This window comes from Acanthochromis polyacanthus, chromosome 10 (genome assembly GCF_021347895.1).
Source record: "Acanthochromis polyacanthus isolate Apoly-LR-REF ecotype Palm Island chromosome 10, KAUST_Apoly_ChrSc, whole genome shotgun sequence".
NCBI lineage: Eukaryota > Metazoa > Chordata > Actinopteri > Pomacentridae > Acanthochromis > Acanthochromis polyacanthus.
In genome coordinates, this window is record NC_067122.1 from 38084509 (window position 1) to 38094925 (window position 10417).

The following is a 10417-nucleotide window of genomic DNA, read 5'->3' on the forward strand; positions in this document are numbered from 1 at the left end:
GCTTTAAACGCTGGCCGTGCGCCTGTTTTATATATCAAGGCAGTTTGAAGGAGCGGGGCTTCTGTGTGAGCCCAACTGTGGACGTAATATGTCAAGCACCGCCCAGTAGGACAGCTACTTATTCAAATCAAGCGTACCAGCACATAAAGGATCATGCCTGGTTTCTCTGAAGAAAGATTTGTCTCAGATACTGAATTTCACAAAGACGTCATTGTGTGTCAATACAAAATAATGTTTGTACGGCAATGGCAAATCATATTTCGCTCTTTTTCACCGGGCAGTTTGTACATTTCATTTACATACGCCAGACTGTATTTATTGACCGTTTTAAAAGGGATGACCAGGCTGAGTCACTTTGGGGTGGCAGCATGTCGCAATTTTTTTTCCAGCAAACTGCAGTTTCATGTGTGAAAATATGTCACGAGGACTCGTGTACAATATAAGAAGCTTTTTATGTAACCTGTAATTGATTAGAAATCTAGAATGGTTGCTGAAGTTCATGTTTTAAATTGTTGTTAAAGTTTCTAAGATAATTATCATTTAATTACATTACACACATGCGGTAAAAAATGTTCTTCTCAGGACATCTCCCTATCCAGCTGCCAGGGAACGCTTCCACAACATGAACATTATCTACAATCTTTCTAAAAAATCTCAAGAAAATATTTTAATCAAATGTTTGAAAGACCTTTAAGGGAAAAAAATCAGTAATGTTCCTCTTAAGTATTATAACGTCTTATTTCCTTTATTTATTTAGAGGATGTTGTCAGATTGTGTTCCATGATAAGAAAACAGACAGGCAGATGTTAGTGAGGCCTAAGATGGCAGAATATTTTAAGCCAGAATGATTTCTAAAGTTCCTGTAACATACTGTAGCTCATTGAAGTTGGAATATTTGCCTTTTTGTTGACGTTACATATTGTTCTGTAATGTGTTTGACAACTTGATCAAAATACATTTTTAAAAAGATAACATTGTTTTAATCAGTCACAGTTCAAAAGAAATGGAAGTTTCTATCAAATCTAGTAAAGGGAAAAAATCTGTCTCTATATTAAGTGTAACATGGAAACACTGGATGTTTTACAGACACACAGCAGCTACAGCACCTCCTTTTCTGCTTACTGTGTATTTGTTCTGCGACTTTGGTACCAACTTTTATTTTTACAAATATGCCTCCAAACTCATTTCATTTCATATCATTTATTTATTTATTTGGATGAGACATTGCATATTAATGAACATAAAGTCTCACAGATTTACACAAGGATGCAGTAAATAAGCCGGATTTAGCACAAGGCTAATTTCCATCTGCTGTCCCAAACATAAATGAAAAACAGAGTTACAAACGTATATATAAAAAACACAATATAGTAAAACAAAGACAACGATGAAGTGATTCAGGCTGGATTAAACCTACCCTAAAGTGTGATTATTTCAGTACAGTGCATACTAGACAGAGACTGTCATAAAGTACTCATAGTTAAAGTGCCTGATTTTGTCAGTGATCACAAATTTAATTGCTAATCGGCCATGCCTTATATCATCTCTTGAAACTGACAAAGGCAGAGCTTTCTCTGATAGCTATAGGTAAAGTATTCCAGTTTATGCAGTCATTATTGATTAGGCGTTCTGTACAGAGGAGGACTTTCTAAACAGTCAGAGTCACTCCTGGTGGCTGACCTTGTATGAGTAATGCCATTTCTCTTTTGGATAAAATCCCCCAGGGACAGTGGGGCCATCCCATTCGTAGTATTATATATTAAGCAAGCACTTTTAAATAATTTGAAATTCTCAAGGCTGAAGGGTTACAGGGATATCCATATTTAACTCATGAGTGTTTTGGTGAATTTTTCAGACGGTGTCACGTTTAGGAGGGTTTTAGTCACTCTTCTATACTTGTTCTGTCATCTAACAACAGAAACATAAAAATATGTATCTGAGAACAGCTTTATTGGTAATTTAGCTGCATTAAAGTGCAGTTTATGTGAGCACAGAGAGCAGTAGAGAGGCAAACAGATGTAAAAAGGCTCTACAACAAATAGCTGTTTTTTTTCGAGGTGTTTGTGCATTGCTCTGTGCTTCTATAATACACCATCCAAACTCTGCACAGAGTACAAACCGCAGTTTAATTCTGTGACAATTCAAGGTACTCAGATTTTTTTAAAGCCTTGGGTCTTTCAAACTTTTAGTACTGGTACTAGGTTAATGTTACCAGCAATATGAAATAATTCAATGAACACAGTTTGTTTCCTTGTTTTATTTATTGAATCATTTATCAATGCAAATTACAGCGTGTATGTAGATATGCGTAGTTCACAAGCAGAGTTGCTACAACAACCTGGAACTGGGAAGACAGCACATGATGTTTGCTAAAACCTTGAAGGAATCTGTTTTTTAAAACTTAACTTGCTATTCTCCTATTTGAGCTCTTTATGATGCATAAGCACTTTATGTGAATTTTCATAACACTTGGATGTATTTCCAGGGCCGGTCTCAGCTCACTCCCTGCCGCTGGTAGTTTAAAATATTAGAAGACATGTTTCTTTGACTATACATTACTGTTAAACACACTGCTGTTGCAGCCATTTTCACTGACATGATAATGGATCCTTTCACGCCTTCGGTCCAGGGTTTTGCCTGTGTCTGGCACATATACTGACATCAGATTCCCCTTTTCTCACAGAAAAACACACAGCTGTGTGTGCATTCTACTTCCTCTTGCAACATTCATGTCTCTAAACAGGCAGCAAGTTTCATAAGTCCCTATTGCTCTAAAATTACCCTATGGCAGTGGAAGAAGTATCCAGATCCTTTACTTACATGAAAGTATGAGTTTAGTAATATAAAATACTCAATTGAAAGTAGAATTCCTCCATGAAAAATCTTACTTAAGTGATAGTACATGAATATTAGCAACAAGGTGTAGCTTAAGTATTACAGTTAAGTTCTGCTTTGGTCTCTCTGAGTGATATTTCATTAAATTATCAATAGTGAAGCATCAGTGTGTCAGCAGCATGTTTCAGTTGTAGCTGCTACAGTTGGTGCTACTTTGAACAACTTGAACAATGGCAGATATACACAAATCTGTAGTTCTTGGACTTTTCTTTTATGTTTTATTTATGTGAGATATCAGTGTGTTTTTCACTGAAAACATGAGTGAGGTTTAAAGGAAAACACTTGTAGTGTCTGCTATCAATAATGACCACACTTCAAAAGTGTGAGTGATTGGACTATTTGGTTCATATTTATTCTGTTCAGTCATTGCTACTGTTGCTCCGTCCAGATGTAGTCTCACAACGCAGAAGCATATCTGTAATCAGGAATCATTCATTGCACAGTGTGCAAACAAGTTCCTGTGGAATTTAAGCAGATTATAGGATTAGATTTCTGTCAGAGTGTGTTTTTACGTTTCTAAACCAAGCATTACATAAAGCTAAACAGCAACATAATGCGGTTTAGGAAAGGTGATCAGTGCTGAACCCTGTTGGGGTCATCGATGGCATCGATTTTGAAGTCGATGGGTCGCAACTTCATGATGCTGGTCTTCAGCGAGTACCACCACCCTCTCCATGTGTACCAAACCACGCCATCATCTGTGGAAGCACTGTAGTGGCCACTGGGTAGTACCTGCCATTCAGGTGGGCTGAGTGACACCTGAGAAAGTGAACAGCATGATCTTTACTTCTCTTTACTGTAATGAATGACTGTAAGAACTTGTTGCATATGTTTGTATAATGAATCCCCTACTTGTTGAACCACCAGCCTCCTGTGGTCCTCCTCTGCACAGTTTCCTTTGTAGTTGTCGTTGTCCTGGTCGTAGGTGCTGAACTTGATGTCCTGATGACTGGCCCAGCCTGACACACCAGTCTGATAGCTGCCAGACAAAGCATCTCCGGCTGTACCAATGTAGGCGCCGAAGCTAAGTCGGTAATGATGCCTGCAGAGAGAGTGCAATAAGGGCTGGTCAAGCTTTGGAATCAGCTTTAAAATGAAAAGCTAAAAATGAAGCTTCTAATGTAGGAGGTCAGTGGAGCAAGCTCAGAAATAGTTTCTGATATAACTCACAACAAATTACACCTTGTTGTGGTAAGACCTTAGGTGTTTGAATGGATATAATGTGTTTCATGACTGAAATCCGGAGGAAGGTATTGTTGGAACATGGCCAGAAAGTTTCTCTTTGTTTCCACTCTTTAAGCTAAGCTAAGCTAACTAGCCAATGACTTTAGCTTCAACCAAGCTTGTAGCCTTCATTTTGATCTTTTCATCCATCTCTGCACAGACGGTAAAAGATAAGCTCCACCAATGAAATCATATGTGTCAGTTTTAAGGTTAATTTTCCTTGCAGAATCAAATTTTTACTTCCCAAAAACTACAGTGTCGAATATCTAGAAGATTTTTGTCCACATTTTAGTGGTCACTCAGCATCAATACTTTTCATCCTACGGGTTGAAATTCTTGTACTCTCGCGTAGCGCTGGTTACCATCAAAGTCTTCCAAGTTGATCCTCAGAGAATAATTTCCTGGAACAGATAGATGGACGTAAGAAAACCCGACACAGCAGGAAGGTGTGAGAGATACATTTGTTTTCTTTCAGCTGAAGCAGTTGCTTTTTTAATTGTTGTTGGTGTATTGGTCTCCACTACTGCTATGCATGTTTCATATCTCGGTGTTAACTTATTTGCTGAATATAACTTTCTGCTCTTGCTGGAAAATATATTTATGAGAGCAACTAGAAGGAAGAAAAACATTCCATTTGCAGGATACTACACAAACAATGAGCAGAAAATACAGAAATTCTCCACATACCTTGAGAAAATGTAGAATCTGATGATTAGCACCACTTTCCACATTACATACATGATTGTACAATACCTTTTCAATGTAAAAATAGTGCAGCTTTGCATTGTGAAAAAAAAGTAAATGGTTTTAACAAGTCATATTGACCTTGTGCAGTGATGTAATGCAGGTTGTCATTTCCAAAGCCAAAATTCTGCATTCACGTCTCCAAAACCATCCTTATACTGTGCCCATGACCTGATAGATAGATAGATAGATAGATAGATAGATAGATAGATAGATAGATAGATAGATAGATAGATAGATAGATAGATAGATAGATGATTTTGATCTCATATGATTTAATAAATTCACACTAATATTTATCACAGACACACCTGTTAAATGTCTCTGTTCCGTTGATGCGTCTCTGTATGACGTCCAACCTCCCCCTTCACTCATATCACAGTAGACCTGGACTGGAGAGGAGCTGCCATTGGGTTTGATTCTGTATAAACCACTGGATTTGTAGCCAGAAGTAAAGATCTGTGAACAGTCTAGATAGATAGATAGATAGATAGATAGATAGATAGATAGATAGATAGATAGATAGATAGATAGATAGATAGATAGCACTTATAAAGACCAGTCTTGAGTTTCTCCTGGAATTAGTTTTAAAAATTGCCACAAAAATTACACACAGCAACTTGAATGATCAGCTTTGGTGATTATGACTGACTACAGCTGCTGACTTCTCTACACCAGTTTAATTAGGGTTTATTTAATAAACTCATTAGACAATTTTTTGACTTTGCAGATTTTGTAATATTTCCAGAAGACCTAAATAAATCTATGAAAGAAGCAAATGCACAACAGTTTTCAACACGTGTTTCAGTAATTCCATCCTAGAAATGCAGTTATTGGGTCACTGACTGAAATGTATGTAAACTTTTGTTCACAAACTGTAAATATATATACACTATATACACACTTCAAAAGTTTGGGGTCACTTACAAATGTCCTTATTTTTTTAAAGAAAAGTATTTTTTTAAATGAAGATAACATTAAATTAATCAGAAATCCAGTCTAGACATAGTTAATGTGGTAAATGACTCTTCTAGCTGGAACAGCTGATTTTTAATGGAATATCTCCATAGGGGTACAGAGGAACATTTCCAGCAACCATCACTCCTGTGTTCTAATGCTACATTGTGTTAGCTAATGGTGTTGAAAGGCTCACTGATGATTAGAAAACCCTCGTGTAGTTATGTTAGCACATGAATAAATGCGTGAGTTTTCATGGATAACATAAAATTGTCTGGTGTACCCCAAACTTTTGAATGGTAGTGTATGCACACACACACAGTCTGTATTCATCACATTATCTGGTTCCTCTTTCTACTATATGAGATATGAACAAGATGTTTTTAGTTTAGTTTTTAAATGTTTCCTTCCAGCCCTGAGGCCGTGCTCCTGACCTGTGTGCTCTGTGTCCAGGCTCTGGTCGACTCTTGTTTTCTCCTTGTTGCCAGGTTGGTTCAGCAGTTGGAGTCTGTGTAGGAGGAGCTCTTGTTCTGAATCTGCCCCTTCAGAAGCTTCTCCTGTTCCCGCAGACGAGCCACCTCCTCACGGCAACTGTCTGACGCCTACAGACACAGAACACACGTAACTGTATTCCTGTATTTGTGAGAATCTTCATTCATGTTCGTTGACTCTTTCCGAGATAAAATATGCATACAGTAACAACAAAACTGAATACACTCGTCTGCAATAACACTAGAATAAAACACTTAGACATGTGGCATCTTGAAGCAGAGTATGAAACTGACATAGCACATGATGTCTAGATAGATAATTACTTTGATCTACACAGCAGTGAACCTCATTTTATCTTCACAGCACTATTCTAATCCTAAATTTGAGATCCATGTGCAGAATGTTTGGGAAATATGCTTTCTTTCCCCTGTCTAGCATGTTAAAGTTTAAAACCAGTAGTAGGTTACCTTAATTTAAAGACAGAGGTCAGCAATTAGTGCATCTCTGTCCACAGACAACTCAATTTGCAAACTCCCACCAGTTAGCATGTTATCACTTGTTAAATCTGTATGAAACTGGAGTTTATAAGCATTTTATGTTTCTAGGGGTTATGTAAAGAGCAGTAACTTCCAGGAAATCTCGGTTTCTGACCATCCATACAGTAGTGACGCAGTCAACCAAAATTTAACGTGTTAATTAGTGAGTTTGTGTCCACAGGGCCCATTATTTCCTGCTTCACATTCATAGTCTACAAAGTCTAACGAAAAAGAAACGGGACACTGGTTGCTGATGACACGATTCAGCAGCCACACACTAATTAAGTACAGCATACTGTTGTCCAACATCTCAACACTGCATGAGAAAACAACACTCGTGTTCACACTCAAAGGCCCTCTGTCATAGAATGTACCTCGAGAAAAGGACTAACATCAAGTTGTTTGGAAAAACTCCAGTAGAAGCCCTTGCTATGCTGAAGGATGTGTATGGGAAGTAAACAATATCCCGTATACATGTCTATGAGTGCACAACAGGTTCAGAATAGGATGGGATGGCATGGAGGATGTCAGAAAAGCAGGACAACTCTCAACAACATCAACCCATACCAGCAACCAGAGTGATCACAGACTGATGATCAGAGGGATGGCTGAGCAGAACAGCGAGTCGATCAGGACCATTTTATAGGACAACTGCCACTTCATACCACTCTGAATAAACATATATCAAAGTATTTGTAACACAAATGTTTAGGAGTGTTTCATTAGTTCCGTAATTTAATTATAATTTGGTGTCCACAGGTTCAGAAACAACATCTAGTCTTTTCACAGCATAACTAGCTCTTCCTTGTGCTGCTGAATATTTTCCAATGTTGTTAAATACAAAATGAGCTTGGACATTCGACAGTGTGAAAAGCAACAGTTTGTTTGCTGGAATTAGTCCTGGAAGTTTGAACAGACTCCAAAGTAAATTCAAGTAGCCATGTCAGCCCCATCGCACCACGCCAAATGCTCTACATAGTCCACTCCAGTGACAAGCATACATGAGGGCAGAAAATGGTAACACATTTTAACTAAACACAGATATTTGGACTACTGAAAGCACACGAGAATGAAGAAGCTCAGAATTCAAAGAGTTACCCAATACCATCAGCCTGCCTGGTCATTTCTTTGTAAAGTAGATTCAGATTCAAATACTTACACACAGAGATTGAGTGCAAGCTGTGATGACTATCAGTCCGATGAGCAACAGAGCGCCTCTCATCTTCTTCTTGTTTGGAAATTACACCTCTAAAAGGCAAGAGTTTCTCAGAGTTTATCTTTATCTGCTTGACTTTTGCCTAAGAACATTGTATGCCTTCCCTACATCTGAACAAAACAAACCTGCAGCCGAGGAGATGCAGAAACTGACCAAATACCTGATTCTCCACAGTCATAAATCCACAAAATATGCAGCGAGTGTTCAGAACAGATGCATACCTGCCAAAACCAGCCAAGTAGAATCTCTCCCAAACATGTGCATTTGATAGACTGCCAAAGTGCACAGTCAAATGTTGCTCAACATCACATCCCTGCATGTCTACTTATCTGTCTATTCTTTGTGAGTGTCATTAAAAGACTCAAGTAGTCATTTAGTTGAGAAGCAGCTTTGTGCCGTTTCAAATGCCGCCAGCAGTTAAATGCCACTGAAGGTCAGCTCTCACAGGAGGAGGCAGAGCACAAGGAGAGAGAGGATTACAAAGACACTTGATTGAATAATGTGGCTGTCATTGATTTCACACAATATAAAATGGAGATGAGACAAGTCGGGTTTGGAGGAAAACACAGGGTTTTTAATGACAGACGCAGTTTTAGGTGGTGACGCATTTTGACTAATGTAATGTGTTTGGTAACTGGCTGTTCAGAAATGTTATTCCTTATTGATCTTTTTTTGTGTTAACAAAGACAACAACAAAAAGAAGATAAAGCAGCAAGCTGTGGGCTAAGCTACTGCTAAGCTAAGCTGATGACTGTGGCTACAGTGTACAGGGTTATTCAGAAAGAATGAACCAGGTTCATTATGCAATATTTTAAAAAAGGAAAAGCAATAGAAAACTCCAGCCAAGTCACAAGTACTCTGCTCACAATCAACTTCTACTTCCTGTCTTACACGTGTTCAATGTGGCCACCACCTGCAGCACAGGCAGCATCAAAGCAATAATTCCTCCCAGACATGTATCAGCATATCACGATCCACTGAGCTGACTGACTGCTGTTATTCGATGTTATTCGATGACCTTAAACATCAAATAAAAGTTGATTGTGAGTAGAATACTTGTGACTTGGATGGAGTTTTCTATTTCTATTGCAATTTCTTGTTAAAATATTACATAATGAAATCAGTTCATTCTTTCTGAATAACCCTGTATATGCAGATTTTACTGAAGGCGCACTTAGAACATAAAGCATAAATCTTCTCTTCTAACTCTTAACAGGAACAAATGTGATGGTGTTTTCCACAATGCCAACATACTCATTTAAAAAAGTATCTAAATTAATTTTTTTGTGACAAATTAAAGGAAAATCCTGAACCCTTGGCCTCTCATTGAGGAGGTCTGTTAGCTCCATTTTATTGCAGGACAACCCAATAATACCTGTTGTCAAGCATGGTGGTGGCAGTATTATGCTCTCAGGCTGTTCTGACTAATTCAGGCTAGAATTAAGGTTTTTAGACTGGTCTCCCTAAAAAAAAAAAAAAATCCTCAAGAAGACCAGGGGTGTCAAACATGTGGCCTGCGGGCCAAAACCGGCCCTCCAGAGGGTCCAATTTGGCCCTCAAAGTGTAAGAATTCTAGATTGAAATTTTTGTAAAACAATAAATTTAGAATAATTTCTAGACCATGAGAAGTTGTTTTGATCATAAAGTAAAATACTAGATAGCTTATTGTTTCTTTTGTCATTTTGTGTCTCATTTTTGTAATATTTTGTCTTGTTTTTGTTGTTTTTTGTCTGACTTTTGACTCTTTTTTGTCATCTTGTTTCTCATTTTTGTCATTTTACGTTTCCTTTTCGTCTCGCTTGTGGTTTTTGTCTTATTTTTGTCATTTTGTGTTTTGCATTATTTGTTGTTTTGCGTGTCATTTTTGTCGTTTTGTCTATTTTTGTCCGTTTTTGTCATTTGTACATTTTTTTGTCGCTTCGTAAGTTTTTTGTTGAATTTTTTTGAATCATTTTTTGTTTTGTTGCATGTCATTTGTCAAATTTTTTCGTCATTTTGTGTCTTGTTTTTATTTTGTGGTTTAATTTTTGTAATATTTTGTCTTGTTTTTGTTGTTTTTGTCTGACTTTTGTTGTTCGTCTCACGTTCTGTCATTTTGTTGCTCATTTTTGTCATTTTGTATTTCCTTTTTGTCTTGCTTGTGTTTTTTGTCTTATTTTTGTCATTTTGTTGCTCGTTTTGTCATTTTGTGTTTCCTTTTTGTCTTGCTTGTGTTTTTTTGTCTTATTTTTGTCATTTTGTGTTTTGCTTTATTCGTTGCTTTTTCGTGCTGTTGTGTGTTTTTTTTGTCTCGTTTTTGTCATTGCTGCTTTATAACTTGTTTGTCTAATTTTTGTCTGATTTTTTGTTTTAT

General features: G+C 37.4%; 1 protein-coding gene across 1 annotated transcript; it reads right to left on the reverse strand.

The window, feature by feature from the left end:
- Positions 1-3233: 3233 nt before the first annotated feature.
- On the reverse strand, positions 3234-10413 carry LOC110967920 (fibrinogen-like 1). The gene is given in 14 exon segments (XM_051954973.1): positions 3234-3617; positions 3620-3654; positions 3748-3770; positions 3772-3937; positions 4432-4463; positions 4465-4520; positions 4945-4978; positions 4980-5034; positions 5175-5214; positions 5217-5333; positions 6255-6350; positions 6353-6422; positions 8008-8096; positions 8190-10413. Coding segments are annotated over 13 exon segments (936 nt in total). The 5' UTR covers positions 8071-8096; positions 8190-10413; the 3' UTR covers positions 3234-3468.
- Positions 10414-10417: the final 4 nt, after the last annotated feature.